Source organism: Vipera berus (assembly GCF_964194415.1).
Source record: "Vipera berus genome assembly, chromosome: 3".
Taxonomy (NCBI): domain Eukaryota; kingdom Metazoa; phylum Chordata; class Lepidosauria; order Squamata; family Viperidae; genus Vipera; species Vipera berus.
Window position 1 is genome coordinate 115926644 of NC_138204.1, and position 17835 is coordinate 115944478.

The 17835-nt window shown below is 39.8% G+C and overlaps 1 protein-coding gene across 2 annotated transcripts in view; it reads left to right on the plus strand.

Annotated features, from left to right (window-relative positions):
• The window catches only part of KIFAP3 (kinesin associated protein 3), a 93146-nt gene that overhangs the window by 59355 nt on the left and 15956 nt on the right, over nucleotides 1-17835 (plus strand). The window contains exons 14-18 of one of the 2 annotated variants that reach the window (XR_014026225.1): nucleotides 2259-2424; nucleotides 8173-8298; nucleotides 11915-12150; nucleotides 12185-13875; nucleotides 15467-15520. Coding sequence is in view for 1 of the 2 variants with exons in the window: in XM_081326147.1 (XP_081182273.1) it covers nucleotides 2259-2424; nucleotides 8173-8298; nucleotides 11915-12013; nucleotides 13790-13875; nucleotides 15467-15656 (667 nt within the window). In the remaining variant the exon portion in view is untranslated. Of the gene's footprint in view, nucleotides 1-2258; nucleotides 2425-8172; nucleotides 8299-11914; nucleotides 12151-12184; nucleotides 13876-15466; nucleotides 15657-17835 lie in introns of those variants that run through there. The other variant, XM_081326147.1, reaches the window with a different exon arrangement.

The following is a 17835-nucleotide window of genomic DNA, read 5'->3' on the forward strand; positions in this document are numbered from 1 at the left end:
ATTCCAATCAGAAATGATAATAAGTTCACAATTTATAAGGATCATTTATTTATTCGGGGTTACATCTGCCGGATTTCATAGAGGGACAATATTTGTACACTGTCCAGAGTCAATCTCTCAGGAAGATGAACAGTTTTTAAATATTACATATATTTAAAACAAACATTTGCATTTCATTTCTTTCTGCTGCCTTGGCTTTTGCTGCTCTTTTCCCAAACTGGAAAGAACTTGTTTACATAATAGTCATGCCTGGTATGTGTGGCTCCTTGCTTCCAGTCTTAACAGCTTCAAATTTACACCATACTTCATTTTTTTTTTACAACCCTGTAATCCCTTTGTCGGGAGGGAGCTGAGCGTTTACTGACCAATTGTCCTTCCTGATACCTACACGGAGTTCACAGCAGATATTTTCTCTTTGCACTCTCGTAGAGAAACATCTGTTGCTGTCTAAGATTAAACTCTCAACCTTCCAAGGGAGATAAGTGTCTTCACCTCTAGGCCACTGTGCCACTCATTACACCATCCTTCATACTTCCTCATTAATCACATTGTATTTGACAGGTTAGTTAGGTAATAATTTGGCAGACTTTCTCTGCCCAATTTCTTTTGGCTTTCTTTCACATTTCACTGATCCACCAATTTTCTTCTCTTTCTGCATTAATTTCCAGTGTGGATCTTTATGACTTCAGTGTGTCTCTGAATGTCGTACTTTCATCTTTTATGGCAAAGTTATGTTATCCCAGAATAAGGATGAATTGCATTGTTCAAACCTATAAACACTGCAAGAGGCAGCATGGTTTGTTTAACCTATGATTTCAATAGGTCTTGGGGGTTCTGATAGCTCTAGATTGATTTTGCATCATATATTTTTATATACAAAATTTCATCTGGTTTTCAGTTTTTGAATCTTTGAGTTAGATGACCCCTGTTATCTGCCCACTGGATCTGGTTAACCAATTTATTTTTATCCAGAAGACTATAGCTGTGTTGTTATTGCCTGTTATCACTGCCTGTGTATTTTGTAGCAATCTTTGTAAACTACAGCAGATATCATTTTTTCCCTCTTTCCTCTTTTATTTCCCAAAAGTTTAGTTCCTAATCTCTATCTTCCAGTCTGTCCTTTGACTTTTGATAGGAATGTATCAAGCTAGCCACATACAAAGGTAGTTTAAATCTTTGGTTGATCTCCGCTTACCTGCAATGATAATCTTCCTTGTAGCAGTAATGTGAGAATGACATGTTAAGAGAATCATTTACTCTTTAGGGTGATCTTTAATTCTATGCCCAAAATCTCTTTTTCCCCCGAAAGTGGCATCATTTTAACCATTCCACTTCTGTTTCCATTCTTCTAAATTGGTTTGCATATTTTAGATTTGTTAGATTTTCAGAGACAATCTTTCTGTCATTCTCAACAACTCAGCTCTATTCTATTCCGACTATTTGTTAAGCACCCCAAAAGGGATTTCCAGTTTCATTCACTGTGAAAGTATTATTGAATGAATACCTAGGGCCATACTTGGCCTTTGCATGGGCTGTTCCATCTTGGCTTGCAATTGGCACCTGATTTTTCACCTTTTAGGTAAGATTATTAGGCACTTGTATAGGTGATGTAAAGATACCATAATGAAAGAGAACAGGCTCTTATTTGTAGCCTGTGATCTTCCTACAGCCATCAGTGCACTGACACAACCCAGCCACTTCCTTGCTTGCACCAGCATACACTCTGTATTTCTGATGCTGCTACATTGTCCTAAGAAACATAGAGGAGAGCTGGAGCCCGACCTATGAGATATTCAAATGGTAGATTTCGCACCCTAAAATATTCTCAGCTAAAGAAATCCCCTGACGTAAACGCTGCATAGGTATGGAATCCCATATGAATGAAGGTGCTCAGAGAGCACCATTGTAGGTGAGCAGTTTCTTCCACATTAGCATCTCCTTAACAAAATTGCTACAATAATACATATAAACGGAATTTCATATAATAAATATATCACCAGAATGGAGCCATCCATCCAGAAAAAGCAGCAGTCAAAAGTAGTGAACGATCTTTTGCTTTTTTTTAATCCAAGACATATACCATTTTTCCTGATGTGAGTATAAAAGAGGATGGAAGATTGAGTTTGAAAAAAGTACAAAACTATAAACTTGATTTTTGGCTGATTCAGTTTTTGCTGAGTTAATGGAGTAGTTCTCATTGATTTCCTAATGTTTCCTCTTTTACATCTCTCAAATCTTGCTTTATTTGTTTTGTTTAGGATTATGTTGGTGATCTGGCTGCTCAGATATCTAATGATGAAGAGGAGGAATTTGTGATAGAATGCTTAGGAACATTGGCTAATTTGACTTTATCTGATTTGGATTGGGAACTTGTATTAAAAGAATACAAAATGGTGCCATATCTGAAAGATAAATTAAAGCCAGGTCTGTATCTTTAGTTTGTACCTCGATGAAGGATGCAGTTAACGTGGATTTTTCTCAATAAAAGTAACTGTAAGAATTTAGCAAAATTTAGGTAAAATTCCAAGTATTTTGAGAAATAATGTATTTTTCATGGCTATAAAACAAAAATAATCATAACTTCTTGTTTATCATGTTAATATGTTTCATCATCCATAAAAACATAAGCATAAACAACAGAAATGTAGTATTTTCTATTCTAGCTGCTTGGAACTACAACTCCCATGGCCTAGCCATCATGTTGAATGAAGAGAGCGTATTGAATTATTATCCAGAATAGCTAAGAAAACCTGCTTTTCTATGAAGAGCCAAGAATCTTCCACATAAGGAATCACCAAATATTATGTATCCATATGAATATTTTAGAAATTACATAAATTTATTTTGTGGTTGTAGTCCTTTGTGTCACATTGACTGCCACTCTAAAGATTTATCTTTGTGATCTCCAAGGATCATACGTAGAGGATCTGCTGTTTCAGGGGCTTCATTCAGAAACAACTCGAGCTTAGCTTTTCACCAGAAGATACCACTTTATTGATTTAATATATTGAATATTTTAATTTATTTTGAACACTACACAGTCCTGGAACATTTCTATATTTACTGGAAGAAAATTGTTCTTATTCAGAATTATTTTTTCCTTATAACCTTTGTAAACTTTTTTTAAATTTAACTTTGTTTTATTTGCTTTGGATACATTCTGGAAATTCTTCAGAAATGTACTAATTTGTCGGAAAATGTCTTCCCTTCTGATGGACATGCTTTGCATTGGTTATATTAAAAAGAAGAAGAAAAAAATTTACTAGGAAAAGTCTTCAGAAAGATAAATACTCACTTCTCCAGACAGGCAAACCCAATCTCAAAGAAAACCAGGCAGGACTTTATATATATTACTGTGCCAAAGGAAGGTGGGGGATTTGTCCAATTGTAGTCTGAGCAACACTCAATAAATTAATCCTCCTATTATGATTTCACAACACTGACTTGAAGGCATGCATGCACACAGAGAAACACATAGGCTTTCATCCTTTGTCTTTCTGGAGCTAATTCTCCCTCACCTGGTGGTGTGTAATCAGCTCATTCACAGCACTGCCTTTTGTTTCCCACATTGAACTTAAACTAACTGTGAATCCATCCCAGTCTACTTAATTCAAAAAATTACATTTTTATGCTCTTATTTATTATGCACACATTATTTGTCTGCTATTTTCATTTGCTAGAGGTAGCTCATAATCTTACTTTTGAAATAATTTTATTGCAATCATCAACCAGCACAAAGGAACTATTCAAAACTAAATTGACAATTTTAGCACAGTTAGGAGAGGTACATATAAACAAAGAATGTGAAAAAGATAGTATTAAATCAAAGAATGCTAAGCTTGCTTTGGGAATCTGGATAGTGTAAAATTTAAAACAGCAACATAAAATAAAAATTGCTAAATAAAATGATAAAATTATCCAAAAGGGATTTGAGGATTATATTAATTTTTCATTTATTTTTGGATGAATGTAATTTAATAACATGCATGTTTTCATTCCTATCCTCCCAGTTGAAAATGTTCCAGAGTTTGGATGCTCACTCAGCATTGGGTGGTCATCTGAGCATTTATACAACTCAACCAAATGTCCATATAGGTACTTGCTTTTGTAAACAACTACTTTGCCTTTGCTGAAGAGGTTAGGCTAATCTGAAGAAGTGCATGCTAAGAGAAAGATGAAATTTCTGCCAAAAAATAATCCAAATGATAGCATGTGCAGGTATAAATGTAAATGTATGTAAATTCAGTGATGACCACTTGAAGAGCCACAATTATAGCTAAGCAAGCTGTGCTCCATATCAGAGAAAGCTTTTTGGAGAGCATATGGATGGATTAGGAAAGATTGCTAAATTAATCCTGTCCCATGCATTTAACTAAAATAAATCGTGAATCGTCTTTTTCTGGGCCACATGAATGATAAAATAATCCGAGCATCCTTCTACTTATATGCAAAACATATCATCCCAAGAATGGAATGTTCTGAGGAACACTGGAACATTCTATTTTGCTTCCAGCTACGCTTCCAGTCATCCTGGGGGTGGTCCAGAGACTTTCCAGAAGTAAACTTTCTGGAAGTAAAAATAGTTCATAGTTTGAATTGGGGCCAGGCTCAAGGGGAAAACAGTGATGAAACATGCATCATGATACAAATAATTTATTAATTTATTACGGGCATCGTTTAATTACTTTTAATAATTTTTAATTTTTGTATCTTGTTTTTATTATGTATTGCCCTGTTCACCGCCCTGAGTCCTTCGGGAGAAGGGCGGTATACAAATAAATAAATAAATAAATAAATAAATAAATAAATAAATAAATCAACATATATTTTAGATGTCAGGATGGCTGTAGGGGCAGGTTTGCCATCATGATGTCACCATGCATCTTCATTTTGTCTGTGGCCTGCTGTAGCTCCTGTTGGCCAGTTTGCAACTGGAATATGACAGTCTGTTCCTGTTCCAAAAAATTATACACACAGAATTGCTGGATTGCTGCATTGGCATGATCCAGGAGTAACACAAAGTGTGCCAGTGTTCCCTGGAATGTTCTGTTCTTGGAACAGTCTGATCAGCACATCCCTACTTCCTTCTTTTACTTTCCAAATGACTGTTTTGGGTTTGAATCACCAAATTAGGATGGTGCAGAAATGGATAGACTAGGGGAGAAAAATAATTATTTTTGAACACTTCATGGATTTTACAGTGCCTAGTAATCATTCAAGAACATAGGGCAGATTTAAATATATCAATTCAGAGTATTATATTTGTAAATAAGCTCTTTAAGAATTTGTGCAACAGTTGTGATGACATAATTTTATGTTCAGGGTTCATGTTGAGTGATACTTGAAAGCTGAGCCAACATGTCGCGTAGCGGCAGCCCTGCCCGAGCTGCTCGATGTCCTCTCAGGGTTGGTGGTTGAGTTCCCCAAACTTATAGTTTTGGGAGACGTCAACCTACCATCCCTGGGAGGTTCATCTGAGCTTGCTCGGGAGTTCATGGCTTCCATGACGGCCATGGACCTGACGCAGGTAATTTCTGAGCCAACTCATGAGGGAGGCCACACCCTTGACCTGATTTTCTTATCTGGACGGTGGTTGGATGATCTTGGTGGGGGCTTTCCATTTATTATGCCCCTGTCATGGACCGATCATCACCTCCTGCGGCTGGTCTTCCATTTTGCCACCCCCCGCCGTGGAGGTACGGAGCCAACTAGATGGTACCGCCCCAGACGCCTAATGGATCCTGAGAGATTCCAAGCGGCGCTGGGGTCTCCACCTGCCTCCATTGCTCACAGCTCGGCGGATGCCTTAGTGGAAGCCTGGGAAAGGGCAGCCACTGAGGCACTCGACCGGGTTGTACCCTTGCGGCCCCTGACCCGGCGCAGATCCCAGCGAGCTCCATGGTTCTCCGCGGAGCTCCGGGAGATGAAGCGTCGGAAACGGGGCCTAGAGAGCTGCTGGAGGTCCAGCCGATCTGAACCCGACCGATTGCGGTTAAGAACCTACATTAGGTCTTATCTCGCTGCGATGAGGGAGGCGAGGTGTAATTACTTCTCCACCCTCATCGCGTCCGCAGATAATCGCCCGGCCGCCTTGTTTAGGGTGACTCGCTCCCTTCTTAATCAGGAGGTGAGGGAGGATCCCTTGCAGGGTCGTGCCGAGGAGTTTGGTCAACATCTGTCGGATAAAATCGCTCGGATTCGGACCGGTTTGGACTCCAGCTGGGCAGAGTCTGACGATCAGGACACGGGCGGTCTTGTCAATGTTATCTGGGAGGAGTTTGATTCTGTGACCCCTGATGAAGTGGACAGGATTATGGGGAAGCTGAGTTCCACCACATGTTTATTGGACCCGTGCCCTTCTTGGCTGGTTTATGCAGCTAGGGAGAGGACACGAGGCTGGCTCCAGGCGGTTATATCTGCTTCTTTGAGTGAGGGTTGTTTCCCCACCATCTTGAAGGAGGCGGTGGTGAGACCTCTCCTCAAGAAGCCTGCCTTGGACCCAGCTGTATTGAACAACTTTCGTCCAGTCTCCAACCTTCGCTTTCTTGTGAAGGTTGTTGAGAGTGTGGTGGCGCATCAGCTCCCTCTGGTCCTGGATGAAGCGGATTATCTGGACCCTTACCAATCGGGTTTCAGGCCCGGGCACAGCACGGAGACGGCATTGGTCGCTCTGGTGAATGATCTCTGGAGGGCTCGGGATAGGGGGTATTCCTCTGTCCTAGTCCTATTAGACCTCTCGGCGGCTTTCGATACCATCGACCATGGTATCCTGCTGCAGCGTCTCAGGGGATTGGGAGTGGGAGGCACGGTTTTTCAGTGGTTCTCCTCCTATCTCCTGGGACGCTCGCAGTCGGTGTTGGCAGGGGGGCAGAGGTCGACCCCTAGGACTCTCGCTTGTGGAGTTCCTCAGGGGTCGGTCCTCTCGCCTCTCCTGTTCAACATCTATATGAAACCGCTGGGTGAGATCATTCGTGGTTTTGGAGTTGGGTATCATCAATATGCTGATGATACCCAACTTTTTATTTCGACCCCAAACCACCCCAGTGATGCCCTCGCTGTGATGTCCCGTTGCCTGGAGGCGGTTCGGGTCTGGATGGGGAGGAACAGACTTCAACTCAACCCTGACAAGACTGAGTGGCTGTACATTCCGGCTTCCCGAGACACCTGGGATGTTCCACCTCTTTCTATGGGGGGTGAGCTTTTACCCCCTGTGGATAGGGCTCGCAACTTGGGAGTCCTCCTAGATTCACGACTCACTTTGGAGGATCACATAGTGGCCGTGACTAGGGGGGCTTTTGCCCAGGTTCGCCTGGTGCGCCAGTTGCGGCCCTATCTGGACCGGGAGGCCTTGTGTACGGTCACTCATGCGCTCGTGACCTCTCGCCTAGACTACTGTAACGCTCTCTACATGGGACTTCCCTTGAAGACTACTCGGAGGCTCCAACTGGTACAGAATGCGGCCGCGAGAGTTGTCTTGGGAGTTTCCCGGTACTCCCATGTTACACCTTTGCTCCGTGAGCTGCATTGGTTACCAGTTGTCTTCCGGGTAAGGTTCAAGGTTTTGGTTATGATCTTTAAGTCCCTACATGGCATGGGTCCGCGATACCTCGAGGACCACCTGCTGCCGGCGTCGACTCCCCTCCGCCCTGTGCGCGCCCACAGAGAGGGCCTCCTCAGGGTGCCTCCTGTCAGGGAATGTCGACTGGTGGCCCCCAGGGGGAGGGCCTTCTCTGTGGGTGCTCCGGCGTTATGGAACCAACTGCCGGTTGAGCTCCGGATGGCATCAGACCTCCGATCCTTCCGTCGCGGGTTGAAGACCCATTTATTTGAACTAGCGGGTCTGGCCTGATGGGGGTACTTGGGTTTTTTATAGGTTTGTTTTATTATTCTGGTTTTAACTTGGGCATTAATTTAATTATCTTTTAATGTTTGTACTGTTGTTTATATTTATGCCCTGTGAACCGCCCTGAGTCCCTTTGGGAGAAGGGCGGTATAAAAATCTCAATAAATCTTAAATAAATCTTAAATCTAAATATCAGGGTAGCAATAACTGTGTCCCTATAATTTAACAAGGTTTGCTCATATTTTGAGAGTTACTCTGAATGTCTTTGAGCAACGAGGTTTGCATTTCAGTAGAGTGCTGTAATATTGTTGCTCTATTAAATTTACCAGGTTCAGCAGAAGATGATCTTGTCTTGGAAGTGGTGATAATGATTGGGACTGTATCAATGGATGATTCCTGTGCAGCACTGCTAGCTAAATCAGGAATTATTCCAGCACTTATTGAACTACTGAATGGTATGTAGCAAGTGGTGCATACTACTTTTTGAGTGCCTGCTTATTACACATTAAAAATTACTTATTCTTCCATTTTTATTATCAAAATTTAGCAATACTGTGTTGGAATCAAGGTTTTCAGTACTGCTTTAGAAAGTTGCATTCCATCTCGCATCAATAATGAGATTGCATTTTACCAAGCAAAACAGTTTAGTGCAATGATCAATTTTATAGAAGAAATTAAGGCTTGGTTGACTGCTCACAGCCTAGAGTTTAAAATGCAATTTAATTTGGTTCATATTCTTTTAAGAAGGCATCAATTGTATCTGAAATTTTGAGATTTCAGCCCTGTACAACACAGTTTATATGGTGTGATTGATAGCTGTGGACTATCTGCCACTGTTTATTGTTCTCTTGCTGCCATAGAACCAATGTATTTGTATTCCCAAGAGAAGACATTAGTTTACTTTTTACTTTCCTTTATACATTTTGTGTATTATTTTGCACAACAAAATGTTCGCTAGAATTTTAAGTTATAAAATATAGTTTTACTCGCCAAGGAAGCTTTAGAGACTGGTGGGGATCAGTGCCTAGGACCCAGCAGGACAAGTGCGGAAGACCTGTCTCTAACTGTTGAGATATCTACATGCCCATGTCCCATCTGAGACTCATCTGAGTAAAGGCCGCAAGAATGATGATGGAGTTAGAACTACAGATCTGGAAGGCAGAGAAATAAGATGCTTCGGGGAATGTTTTCTTGGGATTAACAATCTGTTCAGGAGTTCACTGGTGTTTTCGAGTGGACCAGAAGTCTAAGATGAGCCATTACAGTCCCACTTACTCAGGGAAGAGGTTTAGAATTATAATTCTTTTGTGGGATCATGATACGATCCTGTACAGTCCCATGATATGGAACTGTACGGTAGCTCTTTTGTGGGTTCATGATATGGTCCTAAATACCCATATTTTCTCTAAAGCAGTTGCCTCATTCAGAATTGATTTAAACTTAAATTTTAAATAATGACACGGGCAGAAAGTAGTGGGTTTTGGGGGGTTTTTTTGACTACAGGAAACCAGTGAACTGACTGTAGTCAGTTCATGACTTCTCCTTTCTGATCCCAATTATTTCTGCCATATTTCTTGGTAGAGACTGAAATAAATTGGATTGACCAAGACAGATGATGCATTTGTTTTTCCCAGTGGGAGTCATACGAAATTCTGGAACAAGATTGTATTTCCCTCTTTAGAGACTTTACAGTGCGTTTTCTTACCCAAGGAGAACAAAAAGAATCTGTATGTTGCGATTGCATTGAGATATACTGTAAGGTGTGTGTATTTTGAGCAAAAGAAGCAGGGCGAGCAGGTAGTTCTCTAAAGAGAGAGAGCACTTGCATTTGAAATGTTGCCACTGCTATAAATTTAATCTACAGGTGAAACTCGAAAAATTAGAATATCGTGCAAAAGTTCATTTATTTCAGTAATGCAACTTAAAAAGGGAAACTATTATATGAGGTAAACTCATTACATGCAAAGCAAGATAGTTCAAGCCGTGATTTCTCATAATTGTGATGATTATGGCTTACAGCTCATGAAAACCCCAAATCCACAATCTCAGAAAATTAGAATATTGTGAAAAGGTGCAATATTCTAGGCTCAAGGTGTCCCACTCTAATCAGATAATTAAGCCATAACACCTGCAAAGGGTTCGTGAGCCTTTAAATGGTCTCTGAGTCTGGTTCAGTAGGAATCACAATCATGGGGAAGACTGCTGACCTGACAGTTGTGCAGAAAACCATCATTGACACCCTCCATAAGGAGGGAAAGCCTCAAAAGGTAATTGCAAAAGAAGTTGGATGTTCCCAAAGTGCTGTATCAAAGCACATTAATAGAAAGTTATGTGAAGGGAAAAGTGTGGAAGAAAAAGGTGCACAAGCAGCAGGGATGACTGCAGCCTGGAGAGGATTGTCAGGAAAAGGCCATTCAAAAGTGTTGGGGACTTTCACAAGGAGTGGACTGAGGCTGGAGTCAGTGCATCAAGAGCCACCACACAGAGACGGATCCTGGACATGGGCTTCAAATGTCATATTCCTCTCGTCAAGCCGCTCCTGAACAACAAACAATGTCAGAAGCATCTTACCTGGGCTAAAGAAAAACAGACCTGGTCTGTTGCTCAGTGGTCCAAAGTCCTCTTTTCTGATGAGAGCAACTTTTGCATCTCATTTGGAAACCAAGGACCCAGAGTCTGGAGGAAGAATGGAAAGGCACACACTGCAAGATGCTTGAAGTCCAGTGTGAAGTTTCCACAGTCTGTGTTGATTTGGGGAGCCATGTCATCTGCTGGTGTTGGTCCACTGTGCTTCATTAAGTCCAGGGTCAACACAGCCGTCTACCCGGAGATTTTGGAGCACTTCATGCCTCCTTCCACAGACGAGCTTTATGGGGATGCTGACTTCATTTTCCAGCAGGACTTGGCACCTGCCCACACTCCCAAAAACACCAAAACCTGGTTCAATGACCATGGGATTACTGTGCTTGATTGGCCAGCAAGCTTGCCTGACCTGAACCCCATAGAGAATCTATGGGGCATCGCCAAGAGAAAGATGAGAGACATGAGACCAAACAGTGCAGAAGAGCTAAAGGCCGCTATTGAAGCATCCTGGTCTTCCATAACACCTCAGCAGTGCCACAGGCTGATAGCTTCCATGCCACGTCACATTGAGGCAGTAATTGCTGCAAAAGGGGCCCAAACCAAGTACTGAGTACATATGCATACTTATACTTTTCAGAGGTCCGATATTGTTCTATGTACACTCCTTGTTTTATTGATTGCATGTAATATTCTAATTTACTGAGATTGTGGATTAGGGGTTTTCATGAGCTGTAAGCCATAATCATCACAATTATGACAAATCACAGCTTGAACTATCTTGCTCTGCATGTAATGAATCTATCTCATATATTAGTTTCCCTTTTTAAGTTGCATTACTGAAATAAATGAACTTTTGCACGATATTCTAATTTTTTGAGTTTCACCTGTAGTTTAAAACTTAGTTCTTTTATTAGTAATTGGATGCGGTCTTTGTTAAGTATATTTTCAGAAAATTATTCTTCCTAGCTTAAGTAAGATGTGTAGATGCCTCTTATAAGCTCTCTGTGCTTAGAGCTCAAAGCATTGTTAAAGACCCCACACACCCACTTTATGGTCTATTTCTGTTGCTCTCCTCTGGGAGGAGGTTTCAAAGTATTTCTAGCAGGACTACCCGATTCTGTAATAGCTTTGTTCCCTATGCCATCCGTCTGGTAAACTCGCAAGATTTGTTTTTCTCGCCATGCACACTTACACATAATCTGAACTAGACTGTGTTGTTTCTGTGTCGTATAATGTATGTGGGCATTTGCATAATTCTGTATTTATTTATGTCATATTTATGCAGTGTATATTGGAGCTGGTGATCCTTTGAGAGCTGTATGCAATGAAATTTCATTTTAATGTATGCCAATTAGTTTACATTTAAAGTGACAGTAAGGTTGTTATTCTCTTCTGTTCTAGATAGGTACAATATATTCATGTGGCTTAGATTGCTTGTAGTCAGTCATTTAAAATACAACACAGGATAACTTGTCTCTCTTTTTATAGCTCAGCAGGAAGATGATGAGTTTGTGTGCCAAATCATTTATGTGTTTTACCAGATGGTCTTCCATCAAGCTACTAGAGATGTCATCATCAAAGAGACTCGTATCCTTTATCAAGTCTTCCTTTGCTATTAGTGCTTTTAATGAAAAGACAAGTGAAACTAGCATTGGAAATGCATTCAGTGACAATGAGAATCTAGGTGTCTGTGTGTGTGTGTGTGTGTGTGTGTGTGTGTGTATGTGTGTGTGTGTGTGTGTGTGTGCGCGCACATAGGTATTCATTCATGTGGTGTGTTGTTTTTGTCCTTTCAGGACTTCTGTATTTTCCCCCAGTTTGTGAGAAATATCAAAGGAATGTAACCTAAGTATAGCTAATTCAGAAATGTAGTGATTTATGGGATTGTTTATTTTCTGTCCCACAACAGAGCTTGTGAAACAGAACAAGCCTATATATTTCAGTGTTGTTTTCAAAATTCATTTACTGCCCACCCACATCAATACCTGGATTTTTTATTAGCAGATGGGCCTGTCCCCTTGATCATGCTGTTATTAATTGTCAGGTTGGGATTAGCTTTCTTCATTTATAAATGGAAAGGAGCAATAGGCTGTATCCATACAGTCCTGAATTTAGTATCTTTATTAGGTAATTTATTAGATTATTAGGTAGTTTATTAGTGCAAGGTAATAGCCCATCAGTTGATAATCCTTCTAACCTTTTCTTGATCTTCATGAGGTAATTAAATAAATGGACTGCAAGAGAGGGGAAAATCTAGACAGACGGAATGAACTAAATAAATATTCTGGAATATGATATGGATGAAACAGAAGTAACAATCAATGAGCAGATTAACTAATCAAGTTATAGAATTATATTGTTTCAAGTATATGCAGTTTTCTTCAGCCAGTATTTTAGGAAAAATTGTGTGGTAAGCCAACACATACTATAGTTTAGCTATTTGTGAAAATATTTCAGGATTGGCTATATGACTGGAATATATGACGTGCATGAATGGAGCTGGAGAGAAAGAATGTTTGCCACAAGCTAGACATCTGGAAAACTGCCAAAACTTTATCCTTAGTCTGCTTTCTATTTGCTACTTTATGTGAGGAGATACAGAAGAACAGGAATAAGACATCATTTTGAAAGTTGGATTCTTGTTCTACTGGCTTTTCCCTTTTCATCTATATTATTATTGAAAACAGAATTCCTACTAGTACAGAATAGTGTAGCATAATATAAGGTAAATAGTGCATAGGTTCCTGTTCCATTGAAGATAGAACTACAGTATGTAGCTCAGCAAAAGACAATCTACGTGTGCTTACTCTGCCATATATTCTGTTGAAATTAGGGGCTGTTTCAAATAGATTTGGCTATGAATGTGGTAAGTAAATATACTAGCCACATTTGCATTTTGGTCCTTCCTTATTTTCTCCATGTGTAAAGAGTCTTTTTAATGGTAACTTGATATTCCAGTTGTACGTTTCACATGGATAGAGGAGAGCCCATGTTCCACTGCACAGACTCACTGTCTGCCAGCAGAAGGTACGGTAGCAGCAGGAGTGCAGAGCTAAGCTATCTGTATTCTTCATGAAGGAGATCCCCTTCCTTCCTCTTTTAGGGTATTTTTAGTGAGTGTAAAATGACATTCCCTTTCAAAGGTAATTGTTGGAGGGAGAAAATATTTCTTTAAAAATAAATATAGTATATCATATTTAAAAGGGATTGTTCCCTTCTTTTATAAATTATAATGAAGCATAGCATTAACATACGGGTTTCCTTTTTTTATTTCTTTCAATGTATCTCTTACAGCAAAAACATACGCATCACCAAATTGAGGCTTTCAAAATTGTTTTAGATCCTTTACTCTTATCTTCCTAGAGGCTCCTGCATATCTTATAGATTTGATGCATGATAAAAATTCTGAAATCCGCAAAGTCTGTGATAATACACTGGATATAATAGCAGTAAGTGATTATTTTATTCTAATGCAGGTAGTCCTCAGTTAACGAACGTTTGTTCAGTGACCATTCAAAGTTATGATGGTGTTGAACAAGGAGACTATGGCTGGTCCTTGAAGTTATGGCCATTACAATGACCCAGCAATCATAAGATCACAACTTGGGTGCTTGGCAACCAGTTTGCAATTATGGTGATCACAGCATTCTGTGGTTACATGATTAGCATTTGCAACCTTCACTGCTGGATTCTTACAAACAAAGTCAAAGGGGAATCTGGCAAGAATCATAAGTGGAGATAAAGTGATGTCGTGTAAGGATTCGCCTTACAATGGCAACTGGAACTGCCAAATTTGCTTTATGATCACATTGCTTAGCACCAGAATTCCTAATCTTCGCTACTGTTGTTAACCAAGGATTACCTAAATGAACAGTTATTCTTAAGAGCAAGATGAGAATCAGATGACAAATGAAAATATATTTACAAATTGCACCCATGTAAGAATATTTCAGTACAATATGTTATACTTACTGATATTTTTATATAGGCAAACTGGAAATACAAGACTCATGAATGCCTTAACATGACTATGATGTATTTTTTATATATGAAATTCTTTTGGGTTTCTTTAATTGTTCAGGGAATCCTTACCCAATATGTGATGTGGATAATATTTACTTATAAAAACAATTGTAATGCTATGTAGAGCATAATGTATCAATTTATTTTTAAAAATGCACAGAAACTAAGCATGCTGGACTTCATTTTCTTAAGTAAGTCAAATATTGCAAATGATTAATTACAATATTTTCATATTAGCATACTGTAATAAATGTAATGTTATAATTTTTTTTAAAATGAATTTCTTTTGAATATTTTTTTTGCACAGCCATCACAGAATAATTTAAAATTTACTGTTGACATACAGTGGCACTCATTTGAACCAAAGCCACATTTAGAATTAAAGAAAAGGATACTGTAAAAGTTGTGTTTCATCTTAGTGTTAGTTAAAGACCAGTTGCTAAGGCAGAAATAGCATTTGTCATCAAATGCAGAAAATGGAGCTCGCCTTCCAGCATCCGTCCGCAGGGGCCAAGATGGCAAAATGGAAGTCCCATTGATTACAGCATTAATTGTAATATATTGCTACGTCTTCTTGTGTTGTTTCTGTTTTGTTTAATCTGAATGTTTATGTGTTGGCTTTTGGCTGTAATAATAAATTGATAGTTGCATCTCATTGGCTATGTGAGGTAGAATCCTGGATTAAAGATGGCTCTTTTCAGACCCAACAGTGCTATTCCTAGGCTCTTGTTTTTTCATTGTATTGTCACTCTTTTTTTTTATAAATTAGCTTTAAGATTTTGACTGTTACTTTTACTCTCACAGGCTAAATAAATTACATTTAAAGCCAAAACTCCACCAGATGTTCAAATAAGAAATTAATTACTGCTTGCTTTTTGTTTCCTATTTGAGCTTGATCTTCCTGTTTTCCACTTTCTCATCTTCTTGCAATACTATTTTTTGATATTGTTTTGAAAGCAAGGATAACAAAGAATGCCATTGAAATCCTAACATTACATTTCTAAATGGTCCAAACAGGAGTATGATGAAGAGTGGGCTAAGAAGATACAAAGTGAAAAATTCCGATGGCACAATTCTCAATGGCTAGAAATGGTGGAAAGCCGGCAAATGGATGAAAATGAGCAATACCTGTATGGGGATGACCGCATTGAGCCCTACATTCATGAAGGGGATATTCTAGAAAGACCTGATCTTTTTTACAGTGCTGGTAAGGCTGACACAAAAAGCAATATAGAATTCTCCTTCCCATCCCAGACTTCTTGAAGTTGCTTCTTGGAACAGATATGCAATACTTTCCTCTCATGTGCATGTCCAATATTAATATTAAAGTTGTTAAGGCAAGAGATTTTTCTGTTTATATTGACAAGCAGGACTCTCATAGGTTTTGAGGATTATTTTGTCGATCTGGTGGCACAGGCTATGTCTTACTTGGAATTTTTTTTAAAGTTTGCTGGTTTGAAGGGGTTTAAATAGGCAAATAACCTATTACAGATAGTCCTTGACTTACAACCATTTGTTTAGTGACTGTTCGAAGTTACAATGGCAAGGATGGAAATAGAATAAAATACAGCTGGAAGGGACCTTGGAGGTCTTCTAGTCCAGCCCCCTGCTGGACTCAATTGTGGTCTAAAGTCAAGGACTATCTGTTGAGGTAGTCAATAATAATGATGATGTTGGAAGGGACCTTAGAAGTCATCTAGTCCAACCCCCTGCTCAGGCAGGAAACCCTATAATCATTTCAGACAAATGGCTGTCCAGTCTCTTCTTAAAAACTTCCAGTGTTGGAGCATTCACAACTTCTGGAGGCAGGTTGTTCCACTGATTAATTGTTCTAACTGTCAGGAAGTTTCTCCTTAGTTCTAGGTTGCTTCTCTCCTTGACTAGTTTCCATCCGTTGCTTCTTGTCCTGCTTTCAGGTGCTTTGGAGAATAGCTTGACTCCCTCTTCTTTGTGGCGGCCCCTGAGCTACTGGAACACTGCTATCATGTCACCCTTCACCTTTCTCTTCATTAAACTAGACCTTGACTTAACGGTTCATGCAGTGATATTTTGAAGTTATAGCAGCACTGAAAAAAGTGACTTATCACCGTATTTCACACTTAGAACCACTGCAGTATGCAAATGGTCATGTGATCAAAATTCAGGCACTTGGTAACTGACCTGTATTTATGACGATGGCAGTGTTCCAAGGTCATGTATTTCCCTTTTGTGACCCTGTGACAAGCAAAGTCAGTGGGGAAGCTAGATTCATTTAACGATGTTATTAACTTAACAACTGCAGTGATTCACTTAGCAACTGTGGCAAGAAAAGTCGTAAAATACGGCAAAATTCACTTAACAAATGTTTAGCAACCGAAATTTTGGCCTCAATTGTGGTTGTAAGTTGAGGATTACCTGTAATGCCTACAGATACTTACATGGAATGCATGCATGCATGCATATACAGGTAAAACTCAAAAAATTAGAATATCGTGCAAAAGTTCATTTATTTCAGTAATGCAACTTAAACGGGGAAACTAATATATGAGATAGACTCATTACATGCTTAGCAAGATGGTTCAAGCCGTGATTTGTCATAATTGTGATGATTATGGCTTACAGCTCATGAAAACCCCAAATCCACAATCTCAGAAAATTAGAATATTGTGAAAAGGTGCAATATTCTAGGCTCAAAGTGTCCCACTCTAATCAGCTAATTAAGCCATAACACCTGCAAAGGGTTCCTGAGCCTTTAATTGGTCTCTCAGTCTGGTTCAGTAGGAATCACAATCATGGGGAAGACTGCTGACCTGACAGTTGTGCAGAAAACCATCATTGACACCCTCCATAAGGAGGGAAAGCCTCAAAAGGTAATTGCAAAAGAAGTTGGATGTTCCCAAAGTGCTGTATCAAAGCACATTAATAGAAAGTTATGTGGAAGGGAAAAGTGTGGAAGAAAAAGGTGCACAAGCAGCAGGGATGACCGCAGCCTGGAGAGGATTGTCAGGAAAAGGCCATTCAAAAGTGTTGGGGACTTTCACAAGGAGTGGACTGAGGCTGGAGTCAGTGCATCAAGAGCCACCACACACAGACGGATCCTGGACATGGGCTTCAAATGTCGTATTCCTCTTGTCAAGCCGCTCCTGAACAACAAACAAGGTCAGAAGCGTCTTACCTGGGCTAAAGAAAAACAGACCTGGTCTGTTGCTCAGTGGTCCAAAGTCCTCTTTTCTGTTGAGAGCAACTTTTGCATCTCATTTGGAAACCAAGGACCCAGAGTCTGGAGGAAGAATGGAGAGGCACATACTGCAAGATGCTTGAAGTTTCCACAGTCTTTGTTGATTTGGGGAGCCATGTCACCTGCTGGCATTGGTCCACTGTGCTTCATTAAACTCGCCTGACCTGAA